The 19328-nt window shown below is 49.3% G+C and overlaps 1 protein-coding gene across 2 annotated transcripts in view; it reads right to left on the reverse strand.

Annotated features, from left to right (window-relative positions):
• The window catches only part of EPAS1 (endothelial PAS domain protein 1), an 80077-nt gene extending 75699 nt beyond the window's left edge, over positions 1-4378 (reverse strand). The window contains exon 1 of one of the 2 annotated variants that reach the window (XM_059659936.1): positions 3838-4378. In XM_059659936.1, the coding sequence (XP_059515919.1) occupies positions 3838-3863 (26 nt within the window). In that variant the 5' untranslated portion in view covers positions 3864-4378. The remainder of the gene's footprint in view (positions 1-3837) is intronic. The other variant, XM_059659934.1, reaches the window with a different exon arrangement.
• Positions 4379-19328: the final 14950 nt, after the last annotated feature.

Genomic DNA, 19328 nt, shown 5'->3' on the forward strand with positions numbered 1-19328 from the left:
CCCCTTTGGGGTCGAAAGACCCTTTCACAGGGGTCGCCTAAGACCATCAGAAAACACATATGTAATTACATATTGTTTTGTGATTAATCACTATGTTTTATGTTCAATTTGTAACAATGAAATTGGGGGTCACCACAACATGAGGAACTGTATTAAAGGGTCGCAGCATTAGGAAGGTTGAGAATCACTGGTTTAGAGCAAGCATGTCAAACTCAAAGGCTAACACAGGCCAACGAGTTTGACATGCTTAGTCTCTAGGCACTTCAGGGCTGGAGGTACTATTTTGCCAACAATAGGAAAATACATACCTAGTTGAAAGTAATAAACCAGGGTTTTAATTCTTTTTTTTTTTTTAAATATATTTTATTGATTTTTTACAGAGAGGAAGGGAGAGAGATAGAGAGTTAGAAACATCGATGAGAGAGAAACATCGATCAGCTGCCTCCTGCACATCTCCTACTGGGGATATGCCCGCAACCCAGGTACATGCCCTTGACCGGAATCGAACCTAGGACCTTTCAGTCCGCAGGCCGACGCTCTATCCACTGAGCCAAACCGGTTTCGGCCAGGGTTTTAATTCTTACCAGAGCTAACTTTCCTTGTGACTGGAGGTCACTTAATCTCTCTGGGCCTCTGTGATCTATCCAGAAAGGGAAACATTTGACTAGATGATTTCCACGGTCCTAATAAAAATAATTCTAAGCTCCATCAGTGACACTGAAAAAAGCTGTTAGCCACAGCATTCTTTTGAACTTCATGAGAGCTGTACAAATTAAATGTTAAAATGCCCGACCCTACATCCATTCTTTATCCCTGAATTCTGATAATGCAACAGAGACAAGTCAAATGCTGAAGGGATATTTACAGAAAATATACATAAATTGAGAAAACCTACCCACCAATATGTCTGCCTTTAGTATTGGAGAAAACTGGACTTGGGTTTTATTTTAGCAGAGGAACAACTTCGTCCAGCTGGCAGGGAGGGGAGGAGATAGTTTGAAAACTTCTGATCAAGATGTCTCCGATTCCTTCCACCACTGGCCCCACACTCAGTACTCTAAGCCTTCCTTGGAGAAGGTGTTCTGAGCTGGGTCTGGCTTTGGGGATGGACTTTGATCCCTGACTATCCAAGGATCTCATTTACATTCACTGGAACCACTTTCCCATCTCCAGGTACCTAAAAACCTCCAGACTCTTTTCTCTCCCAGGGAAGAGATTCAGAAATTGTCTTATCGGAAGGTTAGACACCCAGACACTTGCCAGCTCTTCATGGAATCAGGAACCTTGATTCATGAGGCCTCCACTTCACTCCTGACGTATCAGTGCTGAGAGGTGAGGGCAGCACCCTTACCACGCTTCACTTGACCATCTCTGATATCAACGGGAATGCCACTAACACCCAAAGAGTGCCCTTTGATACCTTCTATCAAGGCCAGCTGGCCAGCCAACTCTTAGAAAGCAAACTCTTTATTATGAAACATTAGCATACCCATCGACACAGGAACATTTTGGAACAACATGATCCTGCCCACTTCTTGAAGGGCTGTTAAAAGGAACATTGCAAGTATCCATGCATCTTGAATTTGGGGGAAGAAATGGCTCTGCTGAACCATAAGAATCAAAACTGTTAAGAATTAATGTGCAGAATCATCATCTGAGAGGCCTCGTGGCAGGCAGCACACTGCACTTGGAGAACCACTTATGTGTTACACTAACTTTCAGTGTATCAGTTCACATATTTTAATTACACCTCTGTCCTGTAAGGAGCCTGCACCAGCAAACAGAGCCAGGCATGAAAAGTAAATATGACTCTACACAATTAGCCTAACAAGAATTAGGCAACCCTTCAAGGTACTCTGGATGGCGAGGGGCATGCCCTTTGCCTTGCCAGTCTGCGACACAAAAATCAAGGGAATTCACAAAAGGCAGGCACACTGGGCGCTGCAGCCGAAGGGGCCTCCTAGGCAACTGGTAGGCAATCCTGGCAGCGGTTTTCACGAATAATTCAGTCTGATTACCCCACTTTTTTCTGCCCCTTATGGTTGCCTCTATCTTTAATGAAGGAGGCACTACGGCCAGCTGTGTTGAAATAATTTACCCAAGTTTCTTGTGACAATTAATACACATAATAGCACAGAACCCGCGCGGAGCCACACGGGGAAGTTGACACTTCGAATATCTGTCAGGATTACCTTCTGCGATCCAGACCCCCATCCTGACATTCACCAAGAGGCATCACAGTTATAAATGTACAATAAGTTCCTGCATCTGCTCAGGGGCCTAGAGTGTATGCATGGGAACTGACTCTAATTTTGTTTTTCGATTGTTCGGTCATTATTATTGGTATTTTGAATTAGGATACATTGGTTTTACAAAATGTGTCAGAATCTTAAACTCTCCTCCCTGCCTCACTGGGCTCCGAGGCCCCAGGGGCGCGGTCTGGGGGCTCAGGGTGGCTGGGCCAAAGCTTCTTCTCCCATCTCAGGCCCCGGGGCGCCACAGTGACGCAGGAGGGGGAGCTGCGGGTCTGGAAGAGGGAGCCGGGCTCAGCCCCCTGCCCCCAGCAATCGGAGAGCGAAGGGTCGGGGCGCCAGTCCAGAACAGGCGCATTTCACTCCCTTTTATCAAATTCTTATCGGTGCGCCGAGGTGGGAACCGCAGCTTTCCACACGGTTTTTGGCTCTGATCTCCAAGTGGAAGTCAGGGCAGGAGCAAATCAGCACAGGCGCTGAGCTCTTTGGGCCCCCAGCTCGAGGCCAGTCACCCCCTCCCTTTGTCGCTGCGGCTCTCATCCCAGGCCAGCAGCTCATCTCAGAGGCTCAGGCCTTTCAACAGGCGGTGCGTTCCATTCCGGTCCCCCAAGCAGCTCTACCAGGCTGCCTGCAAGCGCGGCGCTGAAAGTTCCAGCCGCTGGGGCAGCACCAGTGGAGATAGAAGTGAGGCCGGGCGGCCAGCGGCGCACGATTAGGGATGAAAGCGGTACCCAGGTCAGTGCGGCCCCGCGCTGCGCTCTCAGCCTGGCTGGGCGAGGGCCGGGCGGGGAGCGGCCGGGAGGGGGCGGGAGGGCAGTGAGAGTTGGCCGGAGTGGCCTCTCACCCAGTGCCTAGAGAGGCTTGTGAGGGCCGGCAGCAGACAGATCGCGGCTGCCCTTCTCTGTCCTCGGGAGAGAAACACTGGGACCAGCCGGGAGCTCCCGGTGTAGCCATCACCTCGCCGCGCACTAAGACACCTGCTCCGGCGAGGGAGCCGGGTTCGCTACCCGTCTCTCCACGGAGTCAAGATGCGGGAGGATATCAGGCAGGGAGTTTCTCCAAACTTCGGTGGGATCTGGAGGCCCGGAGTGGGGGCCCTTTGCTGCATCCTGGCCCCTGCGCTCCGCCTCCGACCCCTCGCCAGTTTGGGGCGCAGAGAGAACACAGCAACCCCTTTGGAAGGACCCAAAGGGTCCGACGTGGATACTGCCCCGCATGCGAGAGTCGAAAGTTGTTGACCTGAGTTAAATCAGCCTAGAAAAACCATTTCCACCTGCGGGCGCGGGAGTCCGGGGCCGCGGGAGCTCCTCCGACCCGCAGGGCCATCTCCCTCGGCCTCCTGGCCTCCGTGCGCGCTCGGATTCCCGCTTCCTTCGGGCCACAGAACTCTCCACTGCGAAGCTGCAGCACCGCGTCCCCAGACGGAGCACCTGCTCCCCTCTCCCCTCAAAAAACCTCCCAAATCTATCCTCGGGCCTCGCAGACCTTTCTGCACGGCTCCCCCCGCTGCCCTCCGCCGCGCCGGCGTCGCGAAGCCCGGCCACCCCTTCGGACGAGCTCCCCGGCCGGTCCGCCGCCCGCTTACCTTTTCTTCTCCTTGTCAGCTGTCATTGTCGCCGTGGCCCTTGCCGACGCCGAGCGCGGTGGGAGCTGCAGCCGCTGCCTTCGCGGGCGCCCTGGCGCTCTCCCCGAGGTCCGGCCGGTGTGAAAGCTCCCGAGTGCTCGCAGGCCCGCGAGCCCCACACCGCCAGGTGGGAGTTTGCGGGCGGCTGGCGAGGTGCGGGGCAGGGAGTGGAGAAAGGTGACAGGGAGGAACCTGCGCCGGGAGGCGGGGTCAGGGAAGGGAGTGGGAGGAGGTTGTCAAACGCCAGAAAGAGGGCAGCGAGGAGGGCACCGACGTTCCTTCTTTCCTAGGCGTCCCTTTCCGAGGCAAAGAGGTGGCCCCGACGCCCACAGTCAGGAGGATCCGGGGCGCAGGCCGAGAGGACCATACAGTCTCAGGACACTGCCGAGGATTGTACGGCCGGCTCAGGGCGCGGGGCGGGAGCGCAGCGGGCGCCGGAGCAGTGCGGCGGGCCGCTCCCGAAGGTCTGCTTCCCCGGGCTGCCTACCCCCCACTTTAAAAACTCCGGCGGCCCACGCGGGGGAGGCACGGGCAGTGCGGCCCCGGGGGGGCGGGGCGGGCGCCTCGAGGGGCCCCGCCCGCGGAGCACGGGCAGCCCACTGGCCCCGGCCAATGGCGAGGCGCCGCTGCCCGGGCCACGGCCCGCCCCCCGCCCCGGCGCCGGTTCCGCCGCGGCCCGCCCACCCCGCCACCTCCCCCCGCAGCTGCGGGAGTTGTTTATGAGGTTGGCAGGTAGCGAGGTGGGACTCCGCGCCAGGTAGGGGCCGTGTGTGTGTGCGGGCCAGGCGACCGCAACACGTCGGTCCCTGGGAGTGCGCTTCTGTGCGGTGCCCTCCCGCCCCCGCCGTGCCCTTGGGGCGAGGGCCGGACGCGAGTGCCGGGAGAGAGCCCATCGGCAAGTCCCGGCCCGCTGCCTGGACCCTAGGGCCGGGTGGGGACAATTCCGAGGGGGCCAGCTGCTGCGCTGGGGGCCCAGGCGCTGCGCTTTTTTTTTTTCTTGGCTGAACGCCCTGACTTTGCCTTTTGGGAAAAGAGACAGGGAAACCGATCACCTGCTCCTGTCGGGTCTGGGGAAACAGTGTAGTGAAACTGGTGGGGCTGCGCCTGCTTTGCTGTCCTCGGTGGCTTTCGGGGTGGTGCTAGGAGGTATACCGGCTTTGAGTGGGATGAGGGAAAAGAGGGCCTCGGAACCGGAACCGACTGGTCTGTTAAACCCTGCTCACAACTCCTGGCCACCCGGCCCGTTCAGAATTGGACAAGCGAGTTCGGCTTCCCCGTGTTATCATGGGGAAAGAGTTGACACCGTGTCCTCCAATCACGAGACCGCAGGCCTGCCTGATGTGTCCGCGGAGTCGGACTGAAGGCTGCAAGTGTCCGGTGTGGGTACATGGAAGCTCTAAAGGGCAGGTGGCTCGAGCGCAGGGATATCTCAGCTGCGCTTTAAATGCTGCCTTCACCCGCCCCTGCGCCCCTGCCCTGTGCTCAGCTACGGTCCCAAGAATCCCACCCCATTCCCTACCTAGATGAGGGGGCTCCAGCAGGGATATCTCGGGGAGGCTCTTAGCCTCTGAAGCTCTGAGAGGGCCCAAAGGCTTCACAGGTCAGAGTAGAGAAAGCAAGGGCCAGGGAAGTGGTCCTCCCTGGGACTGGAAACTGTGCTGCGCCTTTCCCCGCTTCACTTCACCACAAGATTCCACTCATACGCAGTAGCTAAAGTAGCCATTCCTAGAAACAAAGTAGAAAGGTGGTTATCAGGGGCTGAGGGGGGCCAGGGGAAGGGGTGGGAAGCAGTGTTCAACAGGTATATAGTTTCAGTGTCACAGATAAAATAAGTTCTAGAGATCAGTTGCACCACAACAGGAGTATATTTAACTATTGTACACTTAAAAAATTGTTAAGATAGTAAATTTAAGGCTGTGTATTTTTACAATACAAAAAGAAAAAATAAGTGGAATTTGGGGAGTATAGTTTTGTGTCACCACCAAAATACAAAATAAACACCTATTTTTCCCTTGCACGTGGTAACAGAGAAAAGGCTATCTTTCACAAGCCTTTGGAAAAGCAGAATTAGGGAGAGATGGAAAAAACCTGGAAAGAATTGGGGACTCAGGCACATTTTCTCATTTTCCTAGAACCAATGGGAACAGTGCATGCAGACTTTAAAATCAAATGTCAGGCATCCAAACAAAAATTGCAAATTTCTCTAGGGAGCCATTTCTTGGGACTGGTGGGTTTCAAAAAATGGGGTGACTTCGTATTGGGCTTCTCCAGCCAGCTGATCTTAATGGACACATTTATCTCAATGAGGAATTCAAATTGGTAAGACAAGGTGCTCCCTTAATCAGCAATAAGCTTACTCATCTCACTTGGGGCTGGAGTGGGAGAAGAAACAGGTTCTTTTCCAGGTCCCCAAAGCCATTCACTGCCAGGGCAAGGAGAAACCACTGGGCCCTGGGCAAATCACAAAGCAACACCGCCAGCCCTTACAGGACATTTCAGCAGGGTAGCGCTCATGAAATTAGCTTTTTAGAGGTTTAAAAGGAAAGAAAGAAGAAAGGTGAAAGGTCACTGAAGAACACAGCAGCCATATTAATATAGCTCCTTCCCCGTGGCCAGCCTGCCCATCTTTCTAATTGGGATTGTGCCCTCTAAGCAAAAGGTCCCAAGCTATGACAAACAATTGGACAGATTTTGTGGAAATCCCAGTAAGTAACTTTGAAGTTTGGGGTTTTGGCAGTGTCAGGAGAATCACCCAAAGCCTGTATAATTCCCAGAAGTCTTGGACCCAGCCTTGCTTAGAGCATAGCCGAGGGGCCCAATGACCTCTTAAGATTTCTTCCAGGATCCAGTTCAACAAACTTTGCAGGAAGGAGCTGGGAGTATAAACCAGACAAAGGCTTAGCGGCTAGCAGTGGTTCTCAACCTTCTGGCCCTTTAAATACAGTTTCTCATGTTGTGACCCAACCATAAAATTATTTTCGTTGCTACTTCATCACTGTAATGTTGCTACTGTTATGAATCGTAATGTAAATATCTGATATGCAGGATGGTCTTAGGCGACCCCTGTGAAAGGGCTGTTCGACCGCCAAAGGGGTCGCAACCCACAGGTTGAGAACCGCTGGGATAGAGCGTCCCATTTTACTTGTTAAAGCCCATGGAGAACTAAAGAAGAAACGCTTTAAGAGATGATGAGAAAGCTGGGTCCCAGGACTTACTAGTAGTGTCTCTGGAGACATTGATGTGTTAGCCATAGAGGGCAGCAGAGGGCACCGCTAAGCCAAGCTCCCAGGCTGCTTAAAGTGGGGACGGACTGCCCATCTCCCAGCTAATCTCTTCACCTGTCAACGCTGGTCGCTGGTCGGGACTGCTCGGAGACAAAGGCCATGGCAGCAGGGAAATACCCGCTTGTTTTAACAGAGGACAAGACTGGGTCTCTAGCTTCCTCTCTCCTCCATAGAGCACACCCTTAGGAGCATGGGATGGAGATAAGGACTTAGTTTACAAGCTTGGTAGAGAGCCAGCAACTGGGATGAAGTGAGCAGGTGGGAGAAAGAGGGCATCAGTCATCCCATCAACATACAGGCAGGATGGTCCAGGATGTGGTTGGAAATCAAGCTGGGATGGGTTGGATCTAACAGCAGAGGAGATTTTGGCTATTTCTTCCCTGTTTTACAATTTTCAGTGCAGTGAAGCAAGGAAGGCTCCTGGGTAAAAAAGAGGGTCTCATGCCAGTCCCTGCACTAGGATTCTGCAACTGGCCCTGGTCTGGCCATTTAGTTGGTTTTGGGCTGGCGAGAGCATGCAGGCCAGGGAGTGGAGGTGGATGGAAGGCCTATCTGGCAGAAGCCATGGTTCCTCCTCTATTGAAATGCTTTCACTGAGTCACCCCCTTCCCTCACACTTGCATGTTATTCCCTCAAAACAAAACCAGCTCTTAAATGGTGACTACCCAAAATCTCTCCCTGTCACTGAACTCCAGGGCAGGAAACCATACTCCCTGTGTTGGGCCTCAGGCCAAAGCTGTGGGATATTTCACAGAGACATAAGCTTTAGCTACCATGAAATGCCGTGGCAAATCCAGAAGTTGTCTTCTTTCCAAAAGAGTTCTGTGACGCTTATTGAGAAAAGGGTAAAGCTTTGTTTCCCCTCTACTGATAAGGATCCTGTTTTAAAGAACCACAGCGCCACCCACCCCTCATACCTGGATTATCAATAACATAGAGACTAATGTCTTCCATTCCTAAATTTGGGGATGAGATTTTGGTCCATGAAAGGTCTTGTCTGTTTTTCATTCTGTCATTCAACTAAGAGGAAAGGAGTCATTGGCCTATGGGAGACTAGAAGGCATCCATCTGCTGGAAAAGAGAGCCAGCTGCCTCCCTCCCTCCAGCAACAAACAATTTAGTTGTATACACACTGCATTTCCCAGATTATGCCTACACATTTACTCACTTTTTAAGGCTTCCGAAATCAATAAGCACCTTTTAATGTAGATTTCAAAACTATTTTTTAAATTCATATATGTAATTTATAGATTCTTTTTTATTTTAACTTTTATTAAATTCAGAGAAGAAGAAAGAGGGAGAGAGAGAGAGAGAGAAACATCAATGATGAGAGGGAATCATTGATCAGCTGCCTCCTGTACATCCCCCCTGCTCCCCTTACTGGGGATCAAGCCTGCAACCCAGGCATGTGCCTTTGACTGGAATCGAAACTGGGACCTGCAAGCCAAGGCTCTATCCACTGAGCCAAACCAGCTTGGGACAATTTATAGATTCTTAATTAAAATAATATAAAAAGTGAGAGCAAAAATCATATAATTTAAACAATAGGTGTTGTGGGAATTTGTTGGTGGTAGGTGGAAAGGTGGAGTGAGTGAGTGAGTGTGAAAGCAGAAAAAGCTACAGTCCCAGCCATGTCCACTGCTAGGACTAAGAAAAGACTTACCAGTCTTCCAGGCTGGAAGGTGATATCTCTGGGGTGTTAAAATATCTCCCATGTGAGAGGAATGGCCAATAGGAAGGACATACCAGCCCCACCTTAGAGAGAAAAAGGCACAACAGAAATGAAGGTGCTACAGTGAGTAAAGAATAATGACATTGGGCCTGGAGCCTAGATCACTAAGAATGATACTGAGTGGGGACAGAGATACCCTTCCCACTCCTGTAGTGTGTCTTCAGCCTTTAACGAGGGTTAAAATGGGACTTTTTCTAGCTCGGTTTCCACTGAGGTCCCAAGACATTGGGCTGCCCTCGGGGGAGGGGGGAGATCTTTGACAACAGCACTTGGGGGAGAATGTCCTTCATTCCTGAAGCGTGATCTAGGCAGCATCACAAGATCTAGTACAGCGCACACTGTCTGCAGAAGAGATGGTTATCTACGGGAGGAACCCCATCTAGGATGTTTAAGGGGATCCTTCCATGTAAGCTTCTTCAAATAGATCTCAGTGGAAGAAGGTGGAGGTGCCATTGGCGGTAGATCACAGTGGCTAACTGAAGCAAGATCAACAGGGGAAAAGTCAAAGAACCCACTAAGACACCAACAAGGGAAACAGCAGCTCTGGCCAGAGAAAACCAGAGATTATGCCCATGGTAGCAAAAAACAACAAAAACAACAAAGCTTTCTTACTCCTTAGGTAGACTATTAGGGGGATGGGAGCAGAGGTGCTGGGGAGGAAATATCTTAGGATCCTTAATGCCTAACAGTGCACCTGGCATAAAATGGTCACTCGGTAAATGCGACCAAATGAATGTGTGAATGTATCAACAAATGAACAAATGACTGTACCCATCAAGATTCTAAGTTGCAGTAACAGACACCATCTCTCCTCCTGTCCACATAGGCTGAAAGAGGTCTGAGTTGGGGAAGACAGAGCTTTAATTTAGGATAAAGCTTAAGAGTTTTCATTATTACGCTGAACTCGTACTTGATTAAGTATGAGCAAAGGAATGTCTATTTTTATTATTTAAGAGTGATTAGAAAATTCTTGGGTCCTAAATGAGGTTTTATGCAAAGTGGGAATGCAATAATCCAGGGAATAGTCTACTTAAAAGTTTAATGGGAGAAAATAATAACGTTGCTTTCTAATTGTACCGTACAAATGCTACTTGTTCAAGATAACTACTCCAGGGGCCTTTGGGTCCCTTCAAGTCTGTGCATGAGGATGATGTCAGAAGCCACAACAATCTGGTGACTCATTGGAAGAGACTCAAGAAATGGCCCAGAAAAAGAAAAAAGGTGGGCCCAGGAGGCTGTGGCAAGGATACTGACTCAATTTTAAAGGAGGCCTTAACTATGGACATCACAGGAAGTGCTGTGGAAGATTGGGAAGCAAATAGCAATCACAGATAAAAAAGAATGCTTCGGGGACTCCCAGAAATAAGTGATGGAGAGATCGCAAGAGGGAGGGGCATCTTGCTGCGAGAATCAGCCAAATGTGCAATGTGTACCATACATCTTGCACCATACATTTTCTTCATTCATTCATGGTAATGGACTTTATTTTTTTTTCTTCTTAGCCCCTTAGCATCTAGACCTTAGCATCTTTCTATGTTTGGGGAATAACTCACTTACATTACAAAACAAAGCCTTCCTTTCACTAAAGCTATAGAAAGTAAAAATGCCAGATATTCTCAGCCTCCCTGGAAACCTGGGTATGAACGTGGACCCAGGTTATTTTTCTTTTTAAATATATATTTTATTGATTTCAGAGAGAGAGAGAGAGAGAGAGAGAGAGAGAGAGAGAGAGAGAGAGAGAGAAACATCAATGATGAGAGAATCGTTGACCAGCTGCCTCCTGCACACCCCCTACTGGGGATGGAGCCTGCAACCCCGGGCATGGGCCCTGACTGGGAATTGAATAATGACCTCCAGGTTCATAGGTCAATGCTCAACCACTGGGCCAGACTAGCAGGGCTGGACCCAGGTTTTTTGAATTAGATATATCTGCTCAGACTTTGAATCTCATGATTGAGGGAAACAGGCACCTTGCAAAGTGGGTGCCATCTCAGTGGCACCATGGGTTTGTTCCCAATAATTAGGTGGCCACGATGGCAGTAATGACACCAAAGTATAATGGTATTGCTCTGCAAACTGTAGAAGCATCTGTGGAACAGAGCACTGATGTCCTTGACTTGGGCAGCCTTTGGCTCAGTCTTTCACCAGAACAATCTTGTTCAGCCCAATTTTTAGAAAACGTGCATGCTTCTTTTATACTGAAATTTTTGCTCAATAACCACATGCATCAGAGGAAAATTTTCTGTGGATTCTAGAATCTCCTGAGTATGCCCCCTCTGAGCAAGGAGCCAATTATTATAGCCCTGACATTGGAGGGGACACTGTCTCTATATATGGCCCTGGAAGTATAAATGGGTGGCTGTGGAGGCCATTGCATCTTGGGGAGGTGCAATAGGGTCAAAGACAAATCAAATTCTCCCCCCACCACCACCCCCAGTCCAACTCAGGGGTTATTTAACTGTGGGCATGAGGAAATCCCTACCGCTGGGAAGAGTGGACCTAGAGGAAGTGCCCAGCCCTGGGGGTTTCCATTCAATTATTGCCCTGGGCAATCCCGCCCTTCCCCTGCTCTCTGTGCCTGTTCCTTTTCTTCTTTTTCTCCTCTCCATTTCTTCTTTCCCCTTTGCCCATTCCTCTTTCCCAGTGGATATATCATTTCTCTCCAGAAGTTTCTTTTGACTTTGAGGTTTTCAATGACCAGACTTTTCTCAGTCATGATGATCACAGGGATGAAGTCCTTTTCCATGAGTCTCTGCATAAGAAAAAGTAGAACCGGATGGGCCCCTGTCGCAGGCCTGGCTGGACTGCTCATGAAGAGCTGCAGAGAAAGGTGTGCAAGCGGAAGGTCATGCTCCAGCCCTTCCGTGGCTGGAAGCCACTCAGGCCAGTGCCAAGGAGCCTAGCACCATGCTCAGTCTTGGGGGTGGTGCTGGAGAGGGCACGGGAACAACAGATACTGGAGAGGTATGGCAGAGAGAGCTGGAGAGAGGGCATCAGAAACAAACAGACCCCATTCTTCCTACATTAATTTTTCTTCCAAATTAAAGGAAACCTATCTTTCTTACAGGATGAAAAATTAAATGAGACACGAGATGGGAAAAGCCTAAGACCCTCTATAACAACAAGGGCTTGATCTGACTGGACTGGGTCCGTGTGAGCTAAAGTGCTCTGGACTAGAGTGAAACTGGAAGAGAAGGTGGTTTAAAGGTTTCCCTTTTCTCCTTTAGGCCCAGAAGTTTCTATATGGGAGGGTGCTGTAGAGCCCACTGCATGGGGCTTGGAGTCTGAAGCCTGGAGTCCAGGTTATGATCTCCACTTCTTAGGTGACCACCACATCTCTGAGTCATCATCTCCCTCATCTGCAAGATGTCCCTAAGATTGTGAAGAAGACAGGATCAGATGCAATACAGTGCCCAGAAACATCTTATAAATTATAATACAACTAGTGGCCCGGTGCATGGATTCATGCACATTGAAAGGAAATTAATTAGAAGGAGGGCAGGACTGGGTGAGAAGGGCTGGACATGCCCTGGAGCCAACCTCCCATGGTCCCTCCCTGGGCGGCCGCACCTGGATGGTGCTGTGGGTCGAAGGGCATCTGCAGTCACCGCAGCTCAGCAGTAAACCAGATTTGCGGCCGACAGTGCCCCAGCAACAACATAACCCACAGCTGAAGGTGGAATCGCATGGCTCCGAGAAGAATCAGGCTCCCTCCTCTCTGGTTCCGGGATGTGTCACCCAAGAACCGTCACTGCCAAGTCACTGCAGCTCAGCAGCTCCGGCATTGAGCATCTGCCCCCTGGTGGTCAGTGTGCATCATACCTACTGGTCGGTCGGATGGTTGGACAGTAGCTTAGCCTTTTATATATATATACTAGAGGCCCCGTGCACAAAAATTTGTGCACTCGGGAAGGGGGGGGGTCCCTCAGCCCAGCCTGTGCCCTCTCGCAGTCTGGGACCCCTCGGGAGATAACGACCTGCTGGCTTAGGCCTGCTCCCGGGTGGCAGAGGGAAGGCCCAATCCCTAGGTGCAGCCCCTGGTCGGGCACAGAGCAGGGCCAATTGGGGAGTTCGGGAGCCTTCACACTCAGGGCAGGGCGGATCAGGGGGTTGGGGCGCCGCCCTCTATCACCCACAGAGCAGGGCCGGTCAGGGGGTTGGGGTGCCGCCACTGTCACACTCAGGGCAGGGCCAATGGGGAGGTTATGGCTCTACCCCGTCACACACAGAGCAGGGCCTGTTGGGGGGGGGGGGGTGGGGGCGCCACACCCTGTCACACAGAGAGCAGGGCTGATCAGGGGGTTGAGGCGCCGCACCCTGTCACACACAGAGCCGCAGGGCGATCAGGGGGTTGGGGCGCCTTCCCCTGTCACGAACAGAGCAAGGCAGATAGGGAGGTTGTGGCCCTGCCCCCTGTCACACACAGAGCCGCAGGGCGATCAGGGGGTTTGAGTGCTGCCCCCTGTCACGCTGATCCCGGTGCTGGGAGGCATATTACCCTTTTACTATATAGGATAGAGGCCTGGTGCATGGGTGGGGCTGGCTGGTTTGCCCTGAAGGGTGTCCTGGATCAGGGTGGGGGTCCGCACTGTGGTGCCTGGCCAGCCTGGGTGAGGGGATGATGGCTGTTTGCAGCTGGTCACACCCCCTTCAGGGTGGGGGTCCCCACTGGGGTGCCTGGCCAGCCTGGGTGAGGGGATGATGGCTGTTTGCAGCTGATCACACACCCTTCAGGGTGGGGGTCCCCACTGGGGTGCCTGGCCAGTCTGGGTGAGGGGCTGAGGGCTGTTTTCAGGCCGACTGAAGCTCCCAACTGCTCCTTTTTTTCTTTTTTTTTTTATTCTGGGCCAGCTTTAGCTCTGGCTCCAGCTCTGAGGCATCTGCTGCTGAAAGAAGGTTTCTGGTTTGTTTCGGTTCTATAATCGAAACACTGTATAACTCCAGCTCTGAGATCCTGGGCTTGCTGAAAGCAGGTTCCTGGGGTTTTATTTAGCTTCTATATTTGTTACAATGTTTCTTAAACTGCAGGCTCAGAGGCCAGCAAAGCAGGCGGGGAACGTTGGAGTCCTCTGTCACTGAAGCAAGCAAGCCTCATGTTAGTTTCAAGCTGCCTGGCTGCCGGCCACCATCTTGGCTGGCAGTTAATCTGCATATCTCGCTGATTAGCCAATGGGAAGGGTAGCGGTCGTATGCCAATTACCATGTTTCTCTTTTATTAGATAGGATATATAGATAGATATATAGATATAGATATAGATATAGATATAGATATAGATATAGATATAGATATAGATATAGATAGATATAGATGTGGTTGTTAATATCCTATCAATATCATAGTTTCTTATACCATTATGGATCTCCAAAGGGAGAGCATCAGCAAGAGAGAATAGTCTCAAAATGGACTAAAAAAAATGAAATCTTGCACACTGTGTTAATATAAATTCTGTATATTTCAAAGCTTAGTTTTTATTTGAGATCATTTAAAATCAGTTTATATTAACATTAACAGGCTTTTTTTTAGAGTCAGGAGGGATCCCTCTCCCCTGCTGTCTCTGCTATTACTAAATTAGCCTGCTCCCCTCCCTACCCTCTAAGGTTGGGCTCTTAGGTAAACTTCCTCCCCTTCTCCCTGAGCAGATGGGTGGGACAAGGTAAGCCTCTGGTTACATTTTTAAAATAGTGTTGAGAGAAGGAGGGAGGGAGGCCCACCTGACAGGATGGGCAGGTTCTTCTGCCTCCCTCCCTGCCTGTAGTCTCAAGGCAGACCCAGTGGCTGAGCCCCACACCCTGTCACCTTGTCACCCCAGAGGAGCTCACATTAGAGGGCACTGCACTGGCCCCACAGAGTCTTTCCACAAGAATCTGTCCTTCCCACTAATTTTCCCTTTTTCCCAGGGGCCTCCCCGACAAAGAAAGAAATCCCTTCTCCTAACACGGTTCCTGCACCTGTACCCCAGGCAGCCTCAGTCACCCAGCCATAATCAGCTAGGAGCTGGCCACACTGAAAGGATGGCTCTGTAGGGAAAGTGGATGGTGGGGACCAGAGTCACCTTGGCCAGACTGAGATGTGGGTACAGGCTGTACATGGCACTCCCAATGGCCCTGCCCTGGCCTTCTTCTGTGCTCCATAGCAGTGGTCGCTAACCTTTCAGACCTCACAGACCACCAGTTGTCCATGGACCCCTGGTTGGTGACCACTGAAGGGATCCAGGGCCCTAAGTCCCAGGCCCAGGGAAGGGAAGCAGTCAGGCCCTCTGGCTTTCCCATGGAGGCAGCCAAGCCCATGGCCTCACCCTCTTTCACTTTCTTTCTTTTTAAAAAATGTACTTTTATTGATTTCAGAGAGGAAGGGAGAGAGAGAGATAGAAACATCAATGTTGAGAGAGAATCATTTATCAGCTGTCTCCTGCATGTCCCACACTGGGGCTCAAGCCTGCAACCCTGTTTTATATATATAACAACCACATCTATATATATAAAAGGCTAAGCATGTGCCCTGACCAAGAATCAAACTGTGACCTCCTGGTTCCAGGGTTGACACTCAACCACTGAGTCACGCCAGCCAGGTCTCTTCCACTTTCTGTATACATAGTCCCTGCCTCACCCTAAGCCCTGGTTAACTCCTTCCTCAGTGGCTGGCACTGTCCGTCCACTGGGCATAGATGTGGCTGTGTCTTGCTCTTGAATTAAGTTTGTACACTTCCTGCCTCCCCTGCCAGACTTCTCACCCAGGCCCTCAAATGATACTTGATGGGTGATTGGTTATTTGTCTTTTGGAGGACTGAATGACAAACCAACCCCAAGAGATCTAAGCTTGCCCTTAATCATCTCTGGCTGGAGGGGTTCCCAGGATGCCTGGAGTGCTGGCCTGCATGGAAAGAATGATGGAGAAGCATAACAAATGCTTTAGGATTCTAAGCCTGAGGATGGAGCACTTCAGGCCTTGGAATTAGGCTGACCTAGACCAATTCCCAGCTCTGGAATTCTTCTGAATCCTTGGACAAATCCATTACCTTCTTGAATATCAGTCATTGACACCTACTTGGAGGGGATCATGTGATGATTAAGTGAGCTTTAGGCTAAAAACCACCTAAATACCACCCAAAGTGTACATGTGAATGAAGTCTGGCTTCTTACTGTTGTGTTTTGTTTTGCTTTCTGCTTTGTGCACACGTATTTTCAGAAAAATTATCTTCTGTTGGAATTCAACCTGAGGGGCCCGGGCTGGGTGCAGGGTGACATGTGTCACGTGCACTCTTTCCCAATCCACTGACAACAGGAGTTCTCTCAGCCCAGCGGCAACACAGCTAGGCTGCCAGTATGTCCCCAAGGGTTTCTGCTGATTCCACGTCTCCCTGTGAGGAAACCAGGACAAGGTTCTTGCCCCTATTAGCCTGAGAGGAAATCACCCTGGAAGACAGTGAAGCAGCTCAGCTGGCTTGAAGCTGGTCTCCAATCCCGATGTTGCTCTCACGCCTTCACACAGGGCTGCCTTGGCCGTGGGGCAGGGCCACTCTCTCAGTGAGCTTTAACATAACATGTTGGGGCTGGTGTGACCAGTGTGACATCCAATCGAAAGCTGTCTGATCAGCATGGATCAGGAGGAAAAGGATCCAGCTGGCACTGGGGTCACTCACTTGTTTGGCCTCCTTACCCAAATTAGCTAACCAGCCATGAGCAAGTGAAGTCTCAGAAGCCACAAGGTTCATGTAGAAAATTAACTCAAGTTATTATTATATAGACTCCACTTAATCAATGGAATTTAGTGAGTGTTTACACCAAAAGGAAAAGAAAAATACCATGGCCTTTGCTTTTGTATAGCCCTTTGTTCTTTAAAAGTAACTTTTAAGTCGGCCTAGCACTGACTGCCACCCTGTCTCTATGATAGAAAGAGCGTAGACATGACGACTGGCATTTTAAGGACAGATAACACAGGAGACTAAGGGGCATATCTAAGATCACACACAGCATATTGAGGAATCCAGGGCTCCTATCTCTTAGTCCATTGTTTAGTTTTATTTGGTTTTCTCTTGCCACTGCTACAGACTATCCTCTACACAGCAGCCAGAGTCATCTTTCAAATCGCTAGGGAGATCTGCCGCTCCCTTGTATGTACCTTACGTCCAATGGCTTCTCATTAGGGGCAGAGTACATTCCAGGTGCCTTACCTGGTGCAGCTGCTGCTCCTTCTCTAAGCTCCTCTTCTGCTCGCCTCTCGGGCTGTGCTGCTGCATTTGGCCCATGACCAGGCCTTTCTCATGCTGCCCCTTCTCCCTGGCCGGGTCTTCACAGCCTGCCTGCTTCTCATCAATCCCAGGGTCTGCCCAGACTTCCAGGCCTCTGAACTACTGGAATTTTTGCTCTCTGGAATCATGTTTGTTTCTTGTCTCTCATTGTCAGAGTATCAGCTTGGTGGGGTCAGGGATTTTGTTCACGCTTGAAGAAAAAATAAAGAAATAAAATGGAGTCACTATAGTCCAGCTGCTAAGTTACTAAAATCAAGTATTCTAAGATACTCTTTAATGGTCCTGGGAACCTAAACTTTGAACTTTTCAGTTGTTCACCAATGCCTGGAGATACATAAATTCCTACAGATAACCCTCTGAAGGACTGAAGAAAGAATGAAGAATTTAGCAAAAAATGCCCACATGTCCACGTTGCCTAACATTCATTATCCAGACCACAGCACATCTAGAAAATTATCATCTTGGACAATCCAGAGGCTAAGAATGCAGGACTCTCAAGAATGTACATCAGCTTTTCTTTCTTCTTTGCAACACTGGTTATTGCCTGGTTGTGTTTCCCGTTAGCAAATCCCAAGACCCTTGAAAAAATCTTTGCCACTTATTTCCAGCTAAAGCCTCATGACTCTTTACTGTTAGGTTGACATTTAAGATGTCAGGGTTGTATGATCTAAAGAACACTCTGCTTCAGTTCTGGTTCCACTATTGGATCCGGACAAGGTAATTGCTGGAGCCCTTTGTGCTCTGGGATTCCAGTGGTGCATTCTCTCAGTTCTAAACCTCCCTCCTTTGTTGAGGTTGAGATCTTTTATTCTTGGGTCCTCTGATACTGGTCTTTGTCATGGGGCATCCTCTTTCTAACTCTGCATGGGAGGGACAGCCCCATTCTGGAACGCCTGCTGGATTTACTGTCCATCTTCTGGTAAATATTTGTTTTGATGGACTTCTGATACAAAGAACAATTTAGAATTACAGTGGCCACTTTAGGGATCTTTGGAAATTCCAAAATTAGTATATTTACATGCACAATTAGAGAGTCTTGGAAATGTTAAACAAGCTGAATGGGAAGCATTTTCGGTATATATTTAGAGGCCTTTAATAAGTTAAATAATTCAAATATCACTTAAACTTCTCGTCTTTTTGTCCCACCATGTCAGCTTTTAGGGAGATTTGTCTTTAACATAGGACCTTCACCCTCTTACAAAAGTTCCCCAAAAGTTTCTTCCTCAGGAACTCTAATTATATATACAAACATTTTGGTTCCTCCTCTTGTGCTTTTTTTTTTTTTTAAATAAAATGTATCAACTTAGCTAAATAATTTAAAAGTCTAATGGCCAATCAAGAAAACCTTTGTTTTAAATCCACCTGCAGGACCATCCCTCAAAAAAAGAATACCGAACCTCTAGGGAACAGTGGGATGCATTCTTTCATTAATATGCAGAAGCTTCTAAAAGACAAATGACTTTTGTAAAACAATCAGCTCAGTCCTAGGTGTTTGGCTCAGCATCGGCCTGCGGACTGAAGGGTCCCAGGTTTGATTCTGGCCAAGGGCACATGCCCCAGTGGCGGGCTCAGTTCCCAGTAGGGGGCGTGCAGGAGGTAGCCAATCAATGATTCTCATCATTGATGTTTCTATCTTTCTCTCCCTCTTCCTTTCTCTCTGAAATCAATAAAGAAATATATTTTTTAAAAAATCAGCTCAAAAAGGATCCTAAAAGAAACTTAAGCCATCTGAGCAGGTACTTTAAAATTTTTTACTGTTTCTCCCACTTGAAACCTGACAAAATATTTGAAAGGATTTAATAACTTGTTTTTTTTTTTTTTTTATCAGAAACTAGGCAAAACTGGAAGCTAAATATTCAAAGCCTAATAAAATTTTTTTTAAAAGAATAAAACCTCCTCCCCTGAGATAAAATAAAACTAAGTACTCAAAGGGAAAGAAACAAATTAGGAATGCTACAGTTGTATGGGTAGATCACCCTATGATGTCACTTTAGTCAAAATGCAATTTGGGGGAATTGAGAGTAATTGTCCTTATCTTACAAATCTTGGTGAAACCAGAAATGTAACTTTAGCAGCAGTTCAAAACACACTTATCTTTACCATCCTCAATTCCTAACACTGAAGGGAGAAAAAATAGAAAATGAGGGATTTTTTAAGTACAAACTGCCCCTCTGGCTCCAAGGCTCC

Source organism: Myotis daubentonii, chromosome 12, assembly GCF_963259705.1.
Source record: "Myotis daubentonii chromosome 12, mMyoDau2.1, whole genome shotgun sequence".
NCBI lineage: Eukaryota > Metazoa > Chordata > Mammalia > Chiroptera > Vespertilionidae > Myotis > Myotis daubentonii.